This window comes from Anopheles marshallii, chromosome 3 (genome assembly GCF_943734725.1).
Source record: "Anopheles marshallii chromosome 3, idAnoMarsDA_429_01, whole genome shotgun sequence".
NCBI lineage: Eukaryota > Metazoa > Arthropoda > Insecta > Diptera > Culicidae > Anopheles > Anopheles marshallii.
The window spans coordinates 11,379,709-11,402,670 of NC_071327.1; the positions used below are offsets into that span (position 1 = coordinate 11,379,709).

General features: G+C 37.9%; 1 protein-coding gene across 1 annotated transcript in view; it reads left to right on the forward strand.

The window, feature by feature from the left end:
* The window catches only part of LOC128710801 (zinc finger protein 585A-like), a 38,259-nt gene extending 22,066 nt beyond the window's left edge, over positions 1-16,193 (forward strand). Inside the window, exons 20-30 of the mRNA XM_053805653.1 lie at positions 1,022-1,105; positions 1,655-1,738; positions 2,783-2,866; positions 5,311-5,394; positions 6,947-7,030; positions 8,512-8,595; positions 9,368-9,451; positions 11,622-11,789; positions 11,888-12,228; positions 15,103-15,734; positions 15,906-16,193. Of these exons, the coding sequence (XP_053661628.1) occupies positions 1,022-1,105; positions 1,655-1,738; positions 2,783-2,866; positions 5,311-5,394; positions 6,947-7,030; positions 8,512-8,595; positions 9,368-9,451; positions 11,622-11,789; positions 11,888-12,228; positions 15,103-15,734; positions 15,906-16,193 (2,017 nt within the window). The remainder of the gene's footprint in view (positions 1-1,021; positions 1,106-1,654; positions 1,739-2,782; positions 2,867-5,310; positions 5,395-6,946; positions 7,031-8,511; positions 8,596-9,367; positions 9,452-11,621; positions 11,790-11,887; positions 12,229-15,102; positions 15,735-15,905) is intronic.
* Positions 16,194-22,962: the final 6,769 nt, after the last annotated feature.

The window sequence follows — 22,962 nt, forward strand, 5'->3', positions numbered from 1 at the left end:
GCCAATGTTGGAAGAATCAGCCGAGAGATGCATTTCTGTGCGAACTCGTGCGAACGAAATTCGGTTAGGAACAAAATATGGATTCATGTGCTCTGGTAGTAATACCACCCGCCTAATTTTATTACTATCATATCCAAAATTTAAAAAAAAAACATGTGAGTGTGACCAAAAGAGAGTGGTCAGACAAACAGAACAATAAAACAACCGCTTCTCATTTTCTTCCATTTTATAATGGCAAGAAAATGGGAAAAGATCGTAGAAGATTTTATGATTTTTTTCACTTGCATCATTTATGGGTTCTTTTTTCTGTAATATAATTGTCCCCGTAGAGATCCTTTCGATCCTCCCGTCATGTAAATTCGTTTTGTTCTATTTTGTTTCCCTTTTTCGTTTGCTTCGTAGTGTGAGCATCATTTATAAAGCATGATTAAATCCCCCGCTCCCCAATATTTAACAAAGTCATCAACTCCATTTATTTCCATACGCACACTCAGAAATGTGTGTCTCGTTTCCTGCAACCATCGTGTAATGATCGTGTAACTCTACGTTATGCTTTTAGTGATCGTTCATTCAATTAACCTTCACATTTGGGTTAGAGAAATTTCCCAGACTGTGGCGTGTGTTAGCAGAAGCATCATAAAATAATAATGGCCAGTGTTCTCTGTGTTGAACATTCATCTTCGCACTGACGCAACCATTCATACCATTTGTCGTTGTTGTTCCATCCGTACATTAAAAGGCGAGGGATTATTAGCAGGACCAAAATGGGGAAATAACGTACAAGTTGACGAAGTGATTGATACGTCTCCGTATCAGTTCTCCGTTGCCGTTTAAGCACAGTTGTTTGTTCGTTTTGTTCCATGCCTCTATTAGCCGTTCTAATACATAGTTCCCACTTTCCGTGAGGTTATTTAATTTGTTCAATGTTTTAATACACGTTTCCCCATGCATTTCCTATCTCTCACTGTATCATGTGTCTATCTTCTCTATACCGAATATTATCCATCGCCATTCTTGCCAGATTGCATACCGGAGAAACTCCGTACCAATGTACGTACTGCCAGAAGAAATTCACGCGAAAAGAGCATTTAACGAACCACACCAGGTGAGGAAAAAAGCGTCCAAAAAAGTAAAAGTACAATTATACCAAAGCAGAAGAAGAACAAAAAAAAACATGACACCAACAACGTCCATCCAAGTCTTGAAAGCGGGAGAATAGTTTTGTTTAGTATAAGCGATTTAAATTAGAGTACTTCATTAGTTTGTTTTGTTTATGTATTTAATGCTTAGTTTTGGTCGCAGTGTTGCGTCTTCCGTTTGTTCACGAGCTGTGGAATTAAGAACTTTTTGAATGGATTGGATGGTCGTGTTCCATCTTGCTATTGCGTGTACGAGTTGATGAAGTTAATAATTAATGAATGTTTCATTTATTTACTGTACTTTCTTCCACCTCCATTCTCCACTCACTTTACCACACACAATCACGCTCAACACGGACCGGCGTACTACTTATTACAATCGAAATCAAACAACAACCAAAACGATTAAAATCAACACCATTTAATGCGCGCGCACCACCAATAACGCCTACACACCACATCCTACTGTTGAATGATCGTGTACATACACAAAACAACCCACCCACCCCTGGTAGATTGCATACGGGCGAAACTCCTTACCAGTGTTCTTATTGTCAGAAGAAGTTCACCCGCAAAGAACATCTCACGAATCACGTCAGGTGAGAATCGTTTTCACCACCACATCCACCACCCAAACCCCCCTTTAACACATCCGCGCGCGGTATCTCTAACCATCATTTGTACGCTCCTGTGGCCGCGCGTGTCTGAGAAGTTTTTGCATTTCTTTTGCGCTGTGAATGTTGGTCGTTCCATCGTTGGAATATCGACGAAAGGGGGAAGGTAGCTGGGCGCCTCCATCGAGAGGGATTATGTTGGGAGGGACTGAAGTCTTGCGGCGGAAGGAAATATATCATCTCGATTGCTGGAAATGGCGCAATCCAAACGTCTCTCGACAGTTTCGTAGTGCTTACGTCGAAGTGCGGTTTAAAATATCTCCGTGTGAAGAGTTGTCAATTGGGGTAGCGTTATTGGGCCTAAGAGCGTCTTCGTCACGTGTTCGTCACGATATTTTACAGTCACACTTGAGTCACAAGTACCTTTCGGTATTGTTGGTGGTCTATTAGGTGCGCGTCAACGATAGTTTCCTTCTGTTTGACAAGTGGCTGCACCACTACAATCCTCCTTTCGTCCTTATTGCAAGCAAAAGAGTAATGCTAAAGAATCGCCATTTAAAAATGACACGCAATGTCGCACTGCGAACCGTTCCCTCTACCGAAGCTAATGTTCTAATGAATTGTTTTTCTTTTCTCTTCTCTACACCCTCCGATGTGTTGCGCTTTTTGGTGTACACATCGCACGATCGTACCATTTCGGTTGTGAACTGCACAATGTCACTGTACCGTTGTGATCATCTATCAATTTACGATGCGTTTTTGGGATGTATTCACTGACGATGGGACGATTCACGATCCATCCGTATGGTGCAACCGTTCTGCTCCTTCCAACCTGTCTTTTTGAACATCGTGATTTCGCCTATCATTCGATTGTTCGTTCCCGGTGGCATAATCTCCCTGCTGTCTATTCTTCCCCCCCATCCACGATCGTGATCCTTGCCATCCGATCACTCCACCATGAACCAATGATAATCATCAACCCTCATCCGTGATATCAACCCCGGGCACGCTTGAAATGCGCGAACGCAGGCTGCACACCGGCGAGACTCCCTACACGTGTACCTATTGTCAGAAGAAGTTTACGCGTAAAGAGCATTTGACGAATCACGTCAGGTGAGGGACTGTTTCTATTTTAAATCTCATTACTTTTTATACACATAATGTATCCCCCTCCAAACCCCCACACTACCTATTCACCTTCCCTGCAAACGTTTTTGTTTTTGCTCTCATCCAGTGTGTCGTAGAAGATCCCGTGTAAAAGTAAAGAAAAAAAAAAATAAGCAAGCCCCCATCCACCCGTACAAACAAAACTCTCCTCCGTCCGTTTAACGATTCACGTGTGGCAATCATGAAATGTTCAGGGAAGCTAGTGAAGTACCAGTGCCATCCCACGTGTGGGTTAGAAGGGACACTGCGATTTGGAATGAAAATGGGAATTGCCTAGCAAAAACAAAAAAAAACTACAAGTTATATTGTTGGTCCAATCATCTGATGTTGTTTTGTGTTCTTTTATCTATTTCATTATCTTGTTGTGCGCGTTCTGGCTTGTCTCTGTTTCAATGTTTTAATATATTGTACCGATCGACTTAATGTATTTTTACAGTATCAGAGCCCGGAATGGGTGGATGTACTGTTTTTTTTTTGTAAATAGATGGATTATTTTAGTATGATCTTTAATCACATTTTACGTGTGATACGATTTGTTATGATTTTTTTTGCAATTTTGTTTTTCGCACCATCTTGTATTTCTTTTTCGTTTTTATATTATTTGCTCATGTTTTTTTTCTTTAAATACACTTTATGTTTTGTTATTTTATTACTTTTTTTTTTAATGATCATATGAGCTGACTACCTAAAACTGGGTTCCATTTGTGTTTAATTGAATGAAGTCTGTATGGCGGTACACGTACACTAGCATATGAGACATGCAAGTAACAGCCAAGACCGTGTTGCGTTATTGTTTATTCTAGCTAGGCGTAAGGAGCAAAAGTTTATACATTAAACATCAGCGAACGATAAGCGGGAAGCTCGCGGGAAACAAAATCATATTTTTTACTTCTAACTTACCATGTAAAAAGAGATTATCTTCACCGATTACAATCGGCTCTTTTTCTCTATTTCTCTTTTAAATTTAATGGCAAAGTTTATCAAATGCTTACTAGTTATGGAGTACCCACAATGCAATCTACCGGGTGGTGAACTTTACGAAGAAAAAAAAAAACACTCCCCCCCCTGTTCCGGGACACAATCGTTCAACATGATGTAATGCTTTAACGGATTTACACGATCTTGCGGCGTAGTTTAGTGGATCGAAGTTACTATCGGTAGAAATGACTATCGGTCTCCTCCGGTTAGACGTTGGTGTACAACTGTTTTTAGGGGTATACGGTTTTGGCGTACCGTGCCAGGTGTAGAGCAGTTGCATAGTAATTTCGTTACGTGATTGATAGAGAAATGCATGGACGAACAACAACGCAAACCGAAGAACGGTTAACGTCTTATTAGTCAGCTCTCTTTGAAAGCCGAAGGATAATAGAAAGTGTATCCTCGCTTGTTTTGCGTTTTCGTATCATAAATTATCGTTTGTTTGTTTTATTATGCCTTTTCGGTTCCTATTTAAACAAAACAAAGTGTCAGATGGTTGGATAAACAATATGATTTTCCTTGTACATTGTAATTGCTTCCTACACGCCTTTCCCGTTCCTCCTCTTTCCTTGTCACATATATATCACACAAATCCTCCGTATCCTTCATATTCCTCGAATGTATTTTTAGGATACTAGTTTTACATTATATTATCTTAATCGATGAACAATAAGACCCCCGCCCCGGTAAATGGTATTGAGTGTGTTGCTGTAGTGTAGTGCCACGTTTTATGATGCTGATGATGGAGCATTGTTATGCACCCTTTAGGTTAAACCCCCGTGGTAGTACACTGTAGTGATAAATATGTAACGTAGTATCTGCACATACACACCCATCGCTAGAGCCTGTATCCAGTACATAATGAGTTTGCGTTGTTTTAGTTGGCAGTAAAACATTATCTGTAAATTGTTGTGATTATCTCGTTATGTTATAGCACCTTTTCGGTTCCTGTTCTGTGTGTAAAATTGTTCATGGCTTTACACCACCCTTCCCGGGGTCTTATTATTCTTCGATCAAGAACCATTTGTTATAATTTTAATCCTAACGTTCACCCATGTTTATATGCCAACAATTAGTGTGCAAATGCTAAATATTGTATTTTTTCCTTCTTTTTTCCTCCCTTTCGTCACATCTTCTAATTTGAAATTTGAAAACGCTATTGTTTGAAATCAAATTTCATTTGGTCGACATAAAAAAAAACAACAACCAACCAACACCACCAACACACTCTCTTCCCAAAATACGTCCGTTGTACCGGATTCGCGCATCACATCTGCTCGTGTACCTAATGTGCCGCCTGTACTATCATAAATATTACTTCTACTACTACCATCTACTACTACTACTATTCTTCTACTGCTACTACTATTACTCTCTATCACCACTATCCAACCACCATCACCAACAACCAGATTGCACACTGGCGAGACTCCCTTCCAGTGCACGTATTGCCAGAAGAAATTTACGCGAAAAGAACATTTGACCAACCATACCAGGTGAGGATGTTTACTTTTTTTTTCTATCAAAACAAACCCCTTCCTACTGTTTTTCGGCCTGTTCTACATCAGCCTTTTCCCGAGCTCTCTATCTCTCTCTCTCTCTCTCTAACTGTGCAACTACAGCTATTTCGGTTTTGTCAAGACATAACAACAATCCATTGCTATTCTCTCATCCGTGATTTATTATTTGCGCCTCCTTTCCTTCATAATGCATTGAACGCGAGAAACCCCTACAGAAGCCGTTAGAATTATGTATGCTTTTCCGACCATACAACATCATCCAAATGTAACGATTAGGATACCTATGTGTCATCATTTGTTTTTATCATGTGTATCCTCTGCCATGTTGTATGCCCCATATTTTCTCATTCCATTCCATTGAAGTACAAATCATGCTGCTGCAGCGCGTGTACAGGCAACAACAATGACGACTAGTGGATGTAATTTGTTTGCGTGAAAAACACTGCCACCTCCCTTGTTCCCTACAACCCGTCACTCTTCCCTGTTTCAATCTGTGACCTCAACCTCTATGTTTCATAGTGTAATTGATAAATAGCAGCGCCAGGCACTGTAATTAAATTGTAACATACAAAACCAATCTCTAAAAACATATGTACTTGTATTGAGGTAGTTTGTTGTCTAATTTACTAAATCGATTGTAAAAATAGTGTGTAAAGAACAGGGCAGTAGTGGTGGTATGCTGTAAACAGTTGTTTTCCTGTACAAAAAAGTGTATAATTATCTTTATTGGATTCCCCACTCTTCATATTCATTCTTATTGATAAAATGTAAACCCTGTTTTATTAACCGAACGAACCATCTCGAATGTGCCTATTCCTACTATTTTATTAAAAATACATGTAAAAGAAAGTTAGAAGAAACACAAATAATCTTCCTCTCCCGCTTCATGTATCGTAAGATCGCTTCTCCCATACACGAGCATCAAACACTTCAATACACTCACAATGGAAGTAATCGTATTTTAAAATATAAACATAATACAAACATTGAAGCAGACACAACAACAGATAATACATATAATTTGTTGATATTTCATTAAATTTATTTACTCCTGTGACGAGAGAGAAGCGTGAAAGCGAAACCGTTTTATCATAATGGTTCATAAAAAAAGAAGGAAAATAAACAACAACAATCTCCTTTGCCACATGGAGGGGCGGTATCTGCAACGCCTCCCCAACAATCCCCGCTCTCCACGTTTACTTATGTTTAGTTGTGCGCTGTTGTTGCATTGTTGACGTTGCCGCAAACATGTAGCTAAAAACATTTATTAGTAACTAACAAAAAAGAAAAAAAATCCCCCCTTCATTATTTGTTTCAAGTAGTCATTTTGAATACATCCCCATCATCTTACCCCATTACAATCGTGTTTTCATATGTTAATCCATCTCCTCTTCGATCGTCCACACACGTACACACTTTGCTCTATCTCTTCTGTCACTGGTTCCTTTTAGTTCCCACGTTGTGACGTGTGTCCTGTGTTTCTTTTCTGTTGTTGTTTTGTTTCCACTAACCAATTTCTACTCTACAGATTACACACCGGTGAGACTCCGTATCATTGCACCTATTGCGAGAAGAAGTTCATGCGAAAAGAACACCTTACGAATCATATCAGGTGAGAGCGATAATGTTGAATGACAGCAGACGACAGCGTGTTGGTTGTTTTCACTACTGTTACATTATTACTCCTGTCTTTTGTGGTCCTTACTTACTTGCCACACACAGCGCATATTTAGTATTGTTCTCCTATAGTTTCTTTATTGTTTTAATTAGTATTGCTTCAACTATTACTACTACTACTACTGCTGCAATCATCATCATCATCATCATTACTAGTTTAGCATTTGTTTTGTCTTTTTTCCATTATTCTCCTATCAATCTCTCCTATATCCAAACTTTTCTTCCGTTTGTTTGTATGTGTTATGTATTTGTTTTGTGTTGAAAACATCTTTAAAATTAAGCAATTTTTGTTAATGTACATTAATTAAACATGTTTAGTGTTTGACCGTATTAGCAGTAAGAATAGGTTTTGGTATTTGTTCAAAAGGGGTGTTCAAAGTATTAATATCTACACAACTCATTTCACAATTGGGGTAAAATCACACTAAATATGTTCTAAAGTCGTAAAATATTGTTTAGTTAACTCTAGAAATTGTACTAACCCCATGGTCCACAGCATTCCCATTTCCCTTCCATTGCTGATCATCATCCTGTCACACAATCGCAAAGACATATCCTTCTTCGAAAACCCCAAACAAACAAAAACACATGCATCCATTTACACACATCATCATAACTACTAAATGCTACACAACTTTCCACATTCGCCCGCGCGCAACGAGCCGGTTTCATCATCTCACGCACGCGTTTTTGTTTTATGCGCGCTATCGATCACGATACGATTGTTAATCAATCAGCTCCCAAAGTCAATCAATCATTTTTTTTGTCGTTTGAATGAGGAATAATTTATCAAACAAGACACACTGGTTTCGAACGTGTAGGAAGAGTAAAGAGATGCAGATGGAAACGCGCGGTTTATTTTGTCTTTTTTTAAAGTAATTTTCTTTAAAAATCACCTTGTTGATGTTGTTCTATGTATAATTTATATAGTTTTCGTTCTATGAACTACAAGTTTGTTTTGTGATTTTCTTCTTTATGATGATCAATGTTACATTTTTTCAGTTAAAGCAGTAAATTTGATAATTAATTTTTTCATTCCATTAACTATTTCAATGATGTTAAATATATTATTTGTATCTCTTTTTTTACTTATTGTTAAAGTTCGTTTGTTGTTACATTCGTTGTTTATTTACATTTGTTCGCATTTGTTGCTTACAAATTAAAACCAATTATTTCACATTTCATCTCCAACTCTGCGTAATTCTAAGTTTTATTATTTCTATTATTGTTATATTCTCCTTCATTTCATTTTATATTACTCACTTAATTTCCATCGAAACTCCCTTCGTCTATTACTCGTCCACGAACTATTACTGATTGTGTTTTTTTCTTTTTTTTGTTTTCTCTTCTGTCTTCGTCTTTTGTCTCTCTCTCTCTGTCTCTCTATTATTTGTATGTATCTATTCCTCCAAACAGATTGCACACCGGAGAAACTCCCTATCAGTGCACGTATTGCGGGAAGAAATTCACCCGAAAAGAGCATTTAACAAATCATGTCAGGTGAGGGAACAAACAAACAAAAAAACAAAAATCAAAAACAACTCCCCCTAGGATCACTAACTATTTAAAAAAAAAATCAAACTTTGAACCAAACATAAACATATTAAAGCCGTTTGATTTAGTTGGCAAGTTTAGAAAGTTGCTTTAGTTTTCTATTTTCCTTTCTAATACTTTCACCATCCCCAGACAAATGATCCCAGATGTTATTGCATTTAAAAGAAACTGTTTTGGAAAGATGATTTTGGTAGTAAACATTTATTATTTTTAAAATGTAGCAATTTTATACTGAGTTTACTCAACTGAGTACTACCAATACATTATTTTATCATTATCTACTGCGTACTCCATAGACTTTTGTTTTAATTGTACACAAATGTTGATAATCATTATCTGATGCGATTTCTCTGTCAATTGTTGATATCGACGAGGAGTTAAGCTAATGCATACGATCTAATATGATCTAATGCACTGTAATTTCAAGGACGAATGCTCTTTCCATTTTCACTCAGTTTTTCCACACATTTTTTTTTGTTAAAAAATGTTTACAGAAAAAGTAAACATTAAATAATGTTAAAAAAATGTCGAACATTGGAAACGGTACATATCTTGTTGGACATTTTTGTATAGGAAAAAAGAACGGAAGCTCTTAAAAAAACAACACGAAAAGAACCTCCCACCTGCAAGATCTCTGTTTGTGTGTGTGCGCGTGTGTTTCTTGTACTTGTGTGTGTGTGTTTTTTTTTGTTCGTTAAATTTGTTGTTCTATCAACAGATTGCATACCGGAGAGTCTCCCTATCGGTGTTCGTACTGTAACAAGTCATTCACCAGAAAAGAGCACCTCAAGAATCACGTCAGGTGAGGGCCGGTTTTATTTCCATTCTGTCCTTTCCTCTCTTCTCGCTCACACTCGTCTTTCTATCTCTATCTCTCCTACCGCTCTTCATCGTTCTCTTCACCAGTTTTGCCTGTCGTTTATATCTTGCCATGCTCTCGACTACAGCATGCCATGTTTATCATCCCTCTCGAATCTCGAAATATTCAAAAACCATTCACTCACATGTCGCCCACAACACAACAAAAGAACCAGCAGAATCATTTTTATGTGCATCACATAAATAGCTTAATGTGTATCTCTAACTAACTAATGCATCTCGAGCTCTGCGTGAGTGTATGTCCATTCATTGTGCGTTACTTCTGAGCCCCAAATAATTTATTACTGTAATGTTTTTACGCTTCTCAGTTTGTTTCCTATTTAGTTGATTAGGTTTTTATTTATCTTTTAATATTATCCGTCTTTCATAACTTGTCACTATCACACGTTATTGTTCGTCATGTATTTCTCATTGCAGATTACATGTGTGAATTTGTTTTGTAATTGCTATAACGCGTTAGAACAATTACCCTTTTCGTGTTCAGCATCCCGTGTGTACACGCTAGAAAAAAGATGAATTCATGTTACAGTCGGGGTTTATCATTGTACTGTAATACGAACATAGAGAGCAAATCAATTCGCTCTTTTTGGTGATATTGGTAGTATCATTTTATAAATTAATAACAAAGATTCAAACAATTCATATTTTTGACATCCCCACGCACACACACACACACACAGGCTTATCCCACACACTCAATTTATTCATGATTCTAAAATCATCGATCGAATTAGTTCAAATGAAACGGTGCGCTTGCGTCCACTGGTTCGAACGTTGTGTACATAATATAATACAGTGATTGGTGAGAGAGAACATGATGATGGTGATAATAGCAATAATGAAAGTAATGCTAGAAAATAAAACTTGCCCCAGTACTTTCCCGAAAACAGAACCCCGCGAACACGGGTGACAGTAACATGAGGAGAACATAAATGAAGAGAGCCACACCACCAGGCCCAATTTGTGTACATAAAGTGCAAATTATGCATCCCGTTTTCAATTCAGTTTTTTTTTGCGAGTGTGAGCAAAAATTGGATTTTCATGTCCGGTGGCAATTTCAATTCCAATAGCGCAATCTAATTAGATTACTACATCATTAATGATATATGTACGGCCGTCGTGGAAATTATTTAAATCGATTGTTTTTTGGAGTTGTGTGTGTGTTACACGACTCACAATATTAAACGGTTGTTGTAGGCATATACGGTTTCAATAAATAATATTTCCGACGTGAAATGTTTCAATTGGTAACAAAAGTTTATGGAGATATCGTTGTAGTCATAACAGATGTTTCGCTATAGTTTTGTAGTTTTGAGTTTTAGTATTTGGTTTATTTATGGAGCAATACTAAGCGTTCTGGAGTAATGAATATCCTTAAAACAGCTTCACCTTCACCTGCCATTACAACCTATCCTTCACTGTTCATCATCCACAGTTTATATACTTTGTTATATGATTACTTTTATAACTCGTTTGGTATTATTGTTGTTCCTGTAGAAATTTAATTTGAATCGCTTCTCTGCTTTCCCATCCTTGAAGTTTTTAATGTAAATGTTTCCCTTTTGATTCCTTTTCAGTACATTTATTCATTCCTGTTTCCTACATTAATTCTTCCTGATCCACATCAACCAGTCATCCACACAACATATTCCGTTTGATATATTGTCACCTACTAAAACATCAAATATCACCGCATCCACATAACACTGCATGCATACACATATCATTAGAAAATTGATACACACACATATTAGAAAACGTGACTCATTTAAAATTTGGTATCATTCAATGGCGAAACGCGAAAGTTTGCGAGGTATTAAAAGGATATTAGTTAAGAACTCCCAAAAATAAAAACTGTATGCTATATTTGCCTAGCTTTTCGTTGATAGTAAAACGTAATTTAATTAATATCCTTCATAGATTACCTGCGCAGACATCATGCGTTCGTTAGCGATTATAAAACCTATCCCTACCTTTCTAATTATCTTTTTTGTAACAACATATGAGCGTAAATTTTAAACCACATTTTTTTGTTTCTATCCCTTTTCAAATTTTGCTTATATCTTATGCCGGAAATGGAAATAATCTAACAGATTGCACACGGGCGATTCACCGCACAAATGTGAGTACTGCAACAAAACGTTCACGCGGAAGGAGCATCTCAACAATCACATGCGCCAGCACAGTGGAGACAATCCGCACTGCTGCAATGTGTGCAACAAAACCTTCACCCGGAAGGAGCATTTGATCAACCACATGAGGTAAATGACTCGCAAATACTAGTGCGAAATGTATCGGAGCAGAAGTGCCCAGCCTTGTATGATGCGCTATTATACTTCTTTTTACCATCTATTTTTAGTCGTTCGCACACGGGAGAGCGACCGTTCCAGTGTGACGAGTGTGGCAAATCGTTCCCGCTTAAGGGCAATCTGCTGTTCCACCAGCGTAGCCACACCAAGGGCCAACCGATGGATCGACCGTTCCGGTGCGATATGTGCCCGAAGGATTTCATCTGCAAGGGCCATCTGGTGTCGCACCAGCGGTCTCACACGGGCGAGAAGAATCATCACTGCCCGCAGTGCAGCAAGTCGTATGTCGAGCGGGGTAATATGTTGCGGCACATGAAGAAAACGCATCCGGACGCGGTCATTCCGGTGCTACCGAAGTTGCCCCACATCAAGGTCGAACCGAAGTCTACCGGTAAGTGAACGAATGTAGGGTCGAACTTTTACATTACTACCATAGCTAGTGTGTTGAGGGTAGCAGTAAACGTTGCTTTTCAGCTTGTTGTGGTTGTTTTTTTGTTTTCATCTGGTTTGACCCACTCTCGACGTTACATATTTTGCTATTGGTTTTGTGACGCTTTTGTACAGACGACAGGCTATTATTCTCGCTTTATCATGTTTAATCTTCAATTACAACCAAATATTTGCAGAAATTAATAACGCAACATTCTCTATTATAACCAGCAAGATGGAAGCCTATTGTCTGTCAAAAGCTTTATTTTATAATATTTTAGCACGTGTGTATGTAATTGTTAGTTCCTTTTTTTGCGCTCAAATCAAAACATTTATTGCGGTATTTGTGTGTTTTATCTTAATTAAACCAATGGTTACCTCCTTCTAGATTTATCTATTTTTTATCTCTAACTTCTCATCTGTCTATCTCTCTCTCTTTATTTATAATAAGTTGGTATTCTCAATAAGTTCGTAAGAATAACATTATTGATGATTGAGATCTGCCTTATCAATAGTTTGGTTTTTACGTTGCCGACTGTAGCGCATTTTTCTTTTTTTTTTAGTTAGGGTTATGTTTTTCAATTAGTTTCGATTTTAGTTTTGGGATGTGGTAATGAAACGTTCACACAGTAATTGTAGCCGCCTAATACACAACCTTCAAATTTCAATAATTCCTGCGACATTCCTGTGACAGTTTTAATAACGTTTAACAAAGATTTAGTTGTTTTTTTTTATGCAGTCATTTAAAGTTTCTCAAATTTCACGGTTGTGGATGTAAAAGTGATTCAAAAACTGTCAACTTTACGTTTCACTGCTCAGTTCCTTCTTCTGTAATAGCGAGATTCCTTTTTGATAAAAAATTAAACTATTTTGTTGTTGGCTTGCGTTTACAAAAAGACATTTTGTTCTATATTTGAAGCATCTATCAAAAGAATCACACTAATCGATTAATGCTCTCATCTTTCCAAAAGTCATCCATGCTCTTATCCTCCTATGCGAATATTGTTTTTTTTTCGCAACATACAACACTTTACAATAGAGAATGCTTGAGTGTTTAAGTTTGGTAGTGTTTTTTCTTTCTTTTGTCAGCTTTTTCTCTCTCCTTTTCACACGTCTTAAGTCTATCTATCTTTTTTTTAAATTAGTAACTAGTTCCAGTACAGTTGCGTCTTATTTCATTCCTTTAATTTATTCTTAATTGATTATGCGTGCTTTAGAGTTGATTCGTATACTTACTACTTCTACCTATTTATTGAGTGTTTTTTTAACCACACGTGCAAACGTGTCCAAAATTATTTAATTAAATTTCCAAAAAAACATAGCCCATATTTCGGTTGAATGTGAATTGAGATAATGCCCGCCCGCCCCTCCCGAGGAAGCCCAGAGTGCGAAACCAAAAAAAAAAAGAGCATAAAACTATGTGTGTTGGGTGTGTTGCATTCGGACAAGTCTCTTCAGCGAACGGAATGAAAAAATAAACCCGAAACACACATACACATCTTCGTATGGAGGTGTTCGCAATGATAGAATGCAACAATCACGGAGGGGCGGACAGATTCGATGGAAGAGTATTATTAGGAAGCAAGTCGAAAGTCGAAAAGTAAAAGACAAATTTAAATCGATAAAATCCAACAATCCTTGGCCTTGGAAGAGTGAAATTGTTGAACCAAGATCACATAAGAGTATCACAAACAGTTGCACACTTCTTCATCACACACAACTTTTCGGACCCCTCCCCCCTCTAACACCGATCTTCTTGTTTGTTGTCATTGTAAAATGTCTTCAAACCCTATCACCAATTTCGCCCCAAAAAAAACTTTCTTCACACTGCAGAAGAATCCAAAAGCGTTCGAAAGAAAACGAACGAACAGAATTGAGCACTCCAATCCTTTAACCAGCCCCGCCCCTCTTAGGCACCGCCCGCCCCCACTCACTAAAACACTACAGAGAAAACTATTACCCTTCATTAAAATTACATCCACCACACCATCATTCGAAATTATGACACTTTTGCTATATGGGAAGAAAAATGTGAATCTTTATCCAACAAAATCAAAGCAAAGGAAGAGAAGGAGAAGAGAAGGTTCAGTCGGCATGATAGCGATAGCACAGAGAGGGAGATAATCTTTTCTTAATCCTGTTTGAAAACACAAATCGAAACCACAAATATTGTTAGCTTCTGTTTCCGTATCCAACGAGAAAAGCGCAACAAAATTGCTGTTATATTTGATGTTTGTTTTTTGATTCATTCACTACGTAATTGGAAACCATACTATTATGCGTACAAGCTCTAGCGGATCTGCAATTACCGGATGTTTGCTACCGTTTTGTACTGCGCGCTCGCAATTACACACATACACACAGTTTATTAAAAAAATGTCAAAAAAGCATCCATTCATTTTGTGCATCCCTTACTATGTCGAGCTCTTCGTTGTACATGTACAAAGTATTATTAACATAATGGACGAGATGTGGTTGAAGATTAACGGATATGAGGGATGTTGAACAAGATAATGAAGATGATCATGAGGAGCGCGCGAAATGAACGCAGCGAAGCGATTTGGCAAGTTCCAAAATTCAATGAAATCCTCTCAATTTTAGAGGAAATATTGCAATGTAATATATATTTTTTTGTATGTCAAAAAACCCCCCACAATTTGGATATGGAATATTCATTATCTTGTAACGATCCTCTAATTCGCTTTTCGCTCATCCTCGATCATATACTGTTCACGCTCTCTCTCTCTTTTTGTCTGTGTGTCTCTCTCTCTCTCTATATCTCTCTCTGTCTCTCTCTCGTTATGTCAACTCTCTCTCTCTCTCTTTCCCAACTCAGTATCTCAGCCCGCGTCCGTGGTGACGTCGCCGGCTCAGGCCACGTCAACAATAACGTCGATTATCTCCAACAATACTCATCCATCGCAGCATCATCATCACATTCAACCGAAAATGGAACAGAAATCTCAGATACATCATCTTCCGCTTCCTCATCAGCATCCAGCTCACCAGCTGCACCACCACATCTCGGCGGGCCCCCCGCCCCCACCGCCATCGATGCATCTGCCGCCGCCAAATCCGCAGTTGGCAGCGCTCGCCCTCCATCATCAGGTCCAGCAGCATCAGCAGCAGCAGCAACAACAGCAGCAGCAACAGCAGCCGCAATCTTCGCCTTCAACGGTACGAACCCAGCCATCCCCTCGTACATCACATCCGCCGCCGCCGCATCCACAGCAGCAGCAACCGCAGCAGCAGCCGCCGCCGGAAAGCCACCAGCAACAGGGACCGGGCCCAGCTGGACCCCTTCCACCTCAGCACCATACGGTCCCGGTTACTATTATAACCCATGCTGGAAGCATTAATCCGGGTAATATGCCGGTGGTGGATGCGGGAACGGCTAACGGGCGTGTCGGTGCGATCCAGATGCATCACCTTGCCGCGGCCCAGCAGTCGGCCGAAGAGCATTCGGTGGTTTATTGAAACAACGGCATCGGTGGCGGTAGTGGTGCTGTCAGCGCAGGCAGCAGAGGCAGCAGAGCAGGTGGTGGCCATAACAACAAACAACAACCATCCGCTATTAGTAACGGGGGTAGTAGCGGCATAGGAGCAGCAACAGTATCGACTCGCATTGGTAATATACAGCTGATTGTTCCAACCATTGCCACTACTACTGGGGTCACTAGAGTCGCCGGTATCGCTACCGGAGCCACCGGTGGTGGTGTAGCAAATGTCGTTAATCATGCTCCACCACTACTCGAAACACCAAATGTCGCCACCGAACAGCAACAACAGTATCAACATTCGATCGCTCTTATGCCTTTGCTGCAGCAACAGCAGCAACATCATCTTGCGCAAGCAGCATCGCTACTGCAACCGGCACAGCAGCAGCTATTCAAGTCAGAACACAACAAAACACTAACCCAGCTGTAGTAGTAAAACTAGTAGTTGTTTAGGTGAAAATAGGAGATGGAGAAAAGCAGCTTGTTTTATTTTTATATACATTTAAAAACAATATTTTTAACTGTGAATTCGCAAATATCTTTTTTTTTAAATAGGTTTTACACTCTGTTACAATGTCTCGGGACCGTTTATTACTACCTTTGGAAAGGTATCACAAAACGAGACTGTAAAGTGTAATGAATGTGAATAACTAAAAATGCATTATTTACGGCGGTATGCATCTATCTCTCCCGTACACGATACGCCAATAGCGATGGAGGAGTCGTCATATTTGGACGCGAAACCAGTGAGCCAGACGGGTCAAAATCAGTTTGCGTCAAATCGTGATTCAGGCACAGTCAAATCAATACAGTGTTCGATTGTTTAAAAGCTGTGATGAACGATTGATTGCGCTTGTTTATGGCGTGAAGTGAAAGTGAAATGATTTTTTTTTGTTTCTTCATTTGTTTCCTTCTGTTTAAAGTAGATTCCATGAAATAAAAGTGGAAAACGCTGCACACGAAGCAGGAGAAGAAAAAAAACAAAACAAAAAAAGAAGTACAGATATATGCAATTAGTAGTTTTAAAGTAGTGAAGAGAAAATAGAGTGCAAAGACGAGTAACGCTAAGTTTAACTGAACACAAATAACACGTAAGAGTAGCGATAACAAAGTGGAGAAATATACAAACACATGTGCAACCTAAAATAAAGAGAAACAACCAATACCAGTAAAATTGATGCAAGAGCACACTGTAAAGGTGCGGAAAAAAAGAGAAAGCATAAGAAAAGGTGTAAAAGAGCAAAAACATTAACATTGTAAAATTGTGCGTGATGTGGTTGAAGAGAGAGCAGAATGCGACACGAGCTGTATAATACATAACAAAAGGGGAAAAGAGCAAAAAAAAAGGATTAGAAACATATACGAACAAAAGTCTTTGTAGTGTTTAGGGATGTGAGCGAGATGAAGAAAAACAGTTTGATATAGCAGCATGCGGCACCCGTACCAGGCGCGGTGTGCAAAAAAAGTATGGAGTAGAACCGTAGTGAGTAGTATGTGAGTTAAGTACTAAAATTATATACACATAAATCTATATATATATATATATATATATATATATATATATATATATATATACCAAGCTATATCTTTATATATATACACAAGAAGCAGAAAAACTCACTGATGAGCGAAGCGAGCATAGCAAACAACAAGCCACATTTAAGAAACGGAAAAAGATAATAATTAACGCAAACAGCAACAACAAACGCATAAGATATCGATATCAAATATCGAAGAAAGTGCGCGATACTAACGAGTTTTACGTGTAAAAAAAACCACCATCTAAACTGAACTTTGGTGGTTGCAATGGAAAACAGATTTCGAGACACCACAGACTCCCAAAGCGCCACTCCGGTTCGGTTTTGCGTCCTTTCCGTTTGCTACCTGGGTGATGATACACTTGTCTTAGACAGTTTTACACAACTATGATTACTCTGCTACGAAACGGTGTACGGCAGCGTGCAGGGGGCGTCGTGTGTTTGCTTTTGTCAGATCGTCGCATATATTTCATGTGAGTGTGTGTGTGTGCGCTCGCTCGCAATATATTCGAAAGGGGGCATCTCGGAACCGTGTTCTGATTTTAACAAAACAAAATGTAGAAGTATAAGCTTCATTCGGTAAAATAAATGGCAACAGTAAATGCAATACAAAACAAGAAGGAAAAACACAGGACTCTTGTGTAGTTCGACCATAACATAGAAAAAAAAACAAACAAACACAAAACTATATGATACGTTTTAGTTGGTAGATATCACCATTCGAAAGGGAAAAGTCCACTAGTGGTGTGCAAAACAAAATCGTAATAGAATCAAGAGAAAGAGAGAGAGAGAGAATCAATACTTAATCTTAACACAATTGTTGAAATAGATGAAATAGTGTGAGAAATAAACAAAGTAATCTTTAAACAAGCAAAACAAACGACCTGTAGTAGCCCAACACGACGAACCCGGACGAGGACGTATTCAGAAAGAACCTTCGCTAAAAAGTATCGAACCAGTAAGGGGAACATCAACCGTACAAAGATAAACAAAATCACACACTCTAAAAAAAGGAAGAAAGCAGATAAGAGTGATGTCTCGAAACACGTTACAACTTCGACGATCTCTCTGCACCAGGTTCCCAAGGCAAGGATCAAGCGGTAACGAAAACCTGGGGCTTGCTGTCTAACAACCACTCCTGTTGGGGCAACAAGATACAAATGTAATAGTGTAATGTATTAAAAACACAAACTATAGCATAAGTAAATTTCAAATGCTGCATGTGGAGTGCGCAAAACATGTTAGGAGCTCTTTTACGAACGTTGTTAAAGCTACAACTAAACCACATACAACACACACGAAAAGTTCTGAACACGGATGCTGTGTTTGCAGGCAGGTGAGAGAAAAGGTGAGACAAACCAAACTAAGCGAAGGCAGAACAGAAGGTGATGATTGACTGGGAACTGTAAATTTAACCGAATAAAGTCGTATTGAGGATTTGTGTGGTCTCCAATTCTCTCATAAGTCTCCCCTCTTCCCCTTCGTGTATAGGCGGATACGGTCGAGGAAAAACTGATCCCGGAAACGAGAGAAGAAAACTCAACTTTCGCGGGTGACACATAGTACAACTTTATTTAAAGTGTTTAAGGAAAACAGCAGCAACAACAACAACAACAAACAAAGGAAAACTAAAACAAGTGTAACATTTAGAGAAGATAAACAAGGAGTATGAAACACAGTGTACAGCGAAAGGAGCGACACAACAAAACATTACATAGTAGCGGTGTGTAATAAAAAAGATACATGATTTTACGGTGATATACGATAAGAAACAAAACGCGTACACAAACAAACAATATACACACCAACACACGCCACAGTTAAAGTATTGCAGTTTTTTTTAAATTTATTCGAGAATTTCTACAACCACTGTTTTATTGTCAATGTGTGTCTACGGTACTATTTCGAACGGCGAACCACAATCCCTAAAATAGGCAAACTGAGGATCATGATTGTTATTTTAAAAGCTCATTTCAATACAAGATAGGATACAGATACGAATACTACATCAACATTACAATATATATCTACGTACAGCTTACATATAGTGCGCAACACAGCAACAGAAATGTCGCATCACAGTTCACACACCTACACACTGTTTGTCCTAGGGATAGTACATCAACACATCAACGTTTTCGATTTCATCCTTCTACGCCCATCTTTCTGGGTGTTTTGGTTTTGTTAGTATGGTTTTAGTTTGGTTTGTAAACAACACTACAATACAGATAAATAGATTGCCATACTACCTTTTTACCAACACCAACACCAGTAAATGCGATAAAACTTTCCTATCGGTTGGGAAAACGCTTCTGATGGGGGCATTGTCTACAACAACAGATATTCAATAGAGAGTTAATAAAAACAACACACTACAATATAGTATACGGTAAAACATACATAACGATAATAGTATAACAAAGACACATACAAACGGGGCCCCTCCCATTCATACATACACGTACGAAAAGATATGTTTAAGTATAATTTTCTATTACATGAATTTTGTTAAATGATTTTACAGAGCAATTTGTTTGTACACCTATTCGTTTTTGTGTCTGTTCAATGTTCAATAAACAACAATGTGTACCACCTAATCATACCTAATACCTACAAGTGCAGAAGCAAGAGACTGTGTTCGTGTGTGTGTCTATGTTTAAAACAAAATCATTATCAATTTTTACTACATTACTACTGCTACTACTACTACTACTGCTACTACTGCAAATACTGCTACTATTATCACAACAGCATCATCTCATCCATAGCTTGTTTGCTAATTACAATAGAACTACACAGGATAGCCACCATTGCAATAGTTTCCCATAAGCATTCGCCAACAAACGTACGCTGATGGCAGCAAATCAGAAATAGAATGTCTCATTGTTTATTATGCATTTTTTTGGCACAACTTTCTACTGCATTGTTTAGCATTTTGGTTTGGTCCAACGTGTGTCGAAAAGCAATCGGAAAGAGTAGGCGTTGCGTTGCGTTAAGAAATGTCTTGTGTTGCTTCCCACAACCCCCAGAGTTGACTAGTGACGTACAGAAAGGCAAACATATTTTCAATACCATGTATCATTAGTGACTTCCAATCTGATTTCAACACGCATAAAAGAAAGACCGCAAACTTCTACAACATCCGCAAACAAGGGGTGTACAAAACATACAACCCTAAAAGACGTTCCTTCCGTTGTGATAGTAAAGGGAGAGAAAAAAAATATGAATGGTGAGATGGAAGGCAAAAAAAAAGATTACAAAACAAACACCCACAAGAAACCCAATCCATTTCAATGCAAATGCGTACGGGCGCACATGATGAACGGTAACGATCGTGCTATGAGAATCGGTTTTATTTAGTTTAATAATTAAAATTGGTATTATTTCGAACGAAATATGTGAATAAGGTTACAAAACTAAAGTTTGTGTCCTGGTTTTTGGTGTGGCGTACCAGTTTTGTTTTGTCCAACTCGAGTGAATTAATATGTTTTAGCTAAGCTTTTTCGTACGGTTGACCGTTTATTTTAAGACTTTTTTTTACGAATCAATGTGGTAATTATGTATATTGTGTAGCAGCTGTGTCCACTAATGACGTGTTTTGCAACAGATATGTGCGTTTGTTGAAATACAATTTAAAGAAAACATGCAAATTAAGCTAGTGTGTGAAGGGGAAGTGAACAGGAAGAATGATCTGTCGAGCACATCATTTGATAAAACAATCATAAAATAGGCATATAAACATTAGAACAAAAGTAGGGTAACAATTGCAACACTAACATCAACAAGCGATTATAGAATTCATCACAGATGAAGGAGAATATCGAACAAACTGTACGAATGGATTACACAAGTACAACAGAAACAGAACGGAAAAAGGGAAAGTGAAAAGCAAAAAATAGGAGGGTTTTTTGTTCTTTAATCGCACAACATATTAACCTGCATATATGTGAAATAATTAATTTTGAAGCCCCCTAAGCATGTGCTATTTTGTTGAACGATCTTACTGCGAAAATAAGCACATAAATGACCCCACATAACTGAAAAATGGTTTGGTTGAAGTTCACGATACAGCAAGGTAAAAAAAAACAGAGTTAAGTAAAGTATAAAGTGTAGTCCAACAAAAAAAAACTCACGCCATATATTATACAAATGCAGCTCTAGCAGATATAGCAAACCGAGACGACAAACGAAAAAAAAAATGGAAGAAAGGTACCTATAATAGAGTCGAAATGCGTCGTAAAAAAACAAACAAACTAACAATAGAGATGAGTATATAAATGATTACACACCTTTTGAGTTGTTGTTTTTATTTCCTTTATTTATTTGCATTGATCGTTATTTATTATCCATTCCGACCTTAGATCTCGTAGCTGAATGATTGGTTATCCGTTTTGTAGGAAACTGTGAGGTAACATAACTAAATTTGATATGTTTTTGATCAGTTTGATGTTCTTTCATTTTCCTATTGCGATTTTCACGAGAGGTAAATATTGTTTAATGAAAAATGTTCTTTTTTTCGAATGAGACCATTTTTTGACTATTTTTGATTGAGGATGATTTCTCTTTGGAAAGCATTCGATGTAGGGTCAAGATCAAGATAATCAATTTGGTTTCTTGTGTTAAGATGAGCAAAAATTGCACACCTCACGGCTTTTTAATGGATTTTTCCATTAAATAAATATATAATTTAAGTTTGGTCCCACCATATGAATAACATCAACATTTTTGTTAAATGTTTTCCATTTTGGAACTTGTCCCTCTTCCAGAGTGGCTAGGAAAGAATGATTTTTTTTTCTTAGATAAAGTATGTTCTATTCTTACTTCCAATGTTTCACATGGTGGACATCTTTCTCTAACGTTTTTCGGGACATTCGTTGTCTTCCGCGTTGAAGTCTCCCGTACTGAATCGTTCGTTCTGCCGACTGATGTTAACCTTTTGCAGACTTCTTGTAGACTTACTACGGTTCTACGCACTTACGGTGTGCATCCTTACCATGTGAACAAGTTAAAGATGTAATATTTTATTTTCAGATGCCCATGAGCGCAAATCTTTTCCATGAAAAGGATCGATTTACGATTGCTTTAGTATACTTTATGGGAAGTGTTGTTTTTCGTATAAAAAAGTATCATTAATTTATTACCTTAATTTGTATGACATTATTCATTTTAATTATGATTTTCATTTCAGAATGAAAGAATGTAGTGCGATCGTTACAGGTTTCTTTACTCTCCCGAAAGGCGACGTGAAGGAACGGATTCAAAGAACAGTTTGCGCATCTCGAAAATGAAACGGAACATCCAGTATCTGTACGACAGAAATAGCTGAAAAAGTTGTTCAAATCTATGTATCTCCTCTTTATTGTCTGTTGGTTCGTCTTTACAACATATTTTATAATTTTAGTCTTTTTAGCGCCCTTTTGCAGCGAACAATGTTGAAGCTTCATTTACCAAGGACATGTACAAAATTAACGTTAAAAACCACACTAATGAAGTGTAGACAATGGATGCGAAACGTATTTTATTTTTGGTTTACTTTCTGCTTTCGTGCAACAGTGTAACGGAAATTGGCGACATCAAAAAACGATATGAAACAGAACAATAAACTAAGCATAGGCTTCGTACAACTATTTGGTTTGTTGTAAAGATGTTATTAGCGAATGT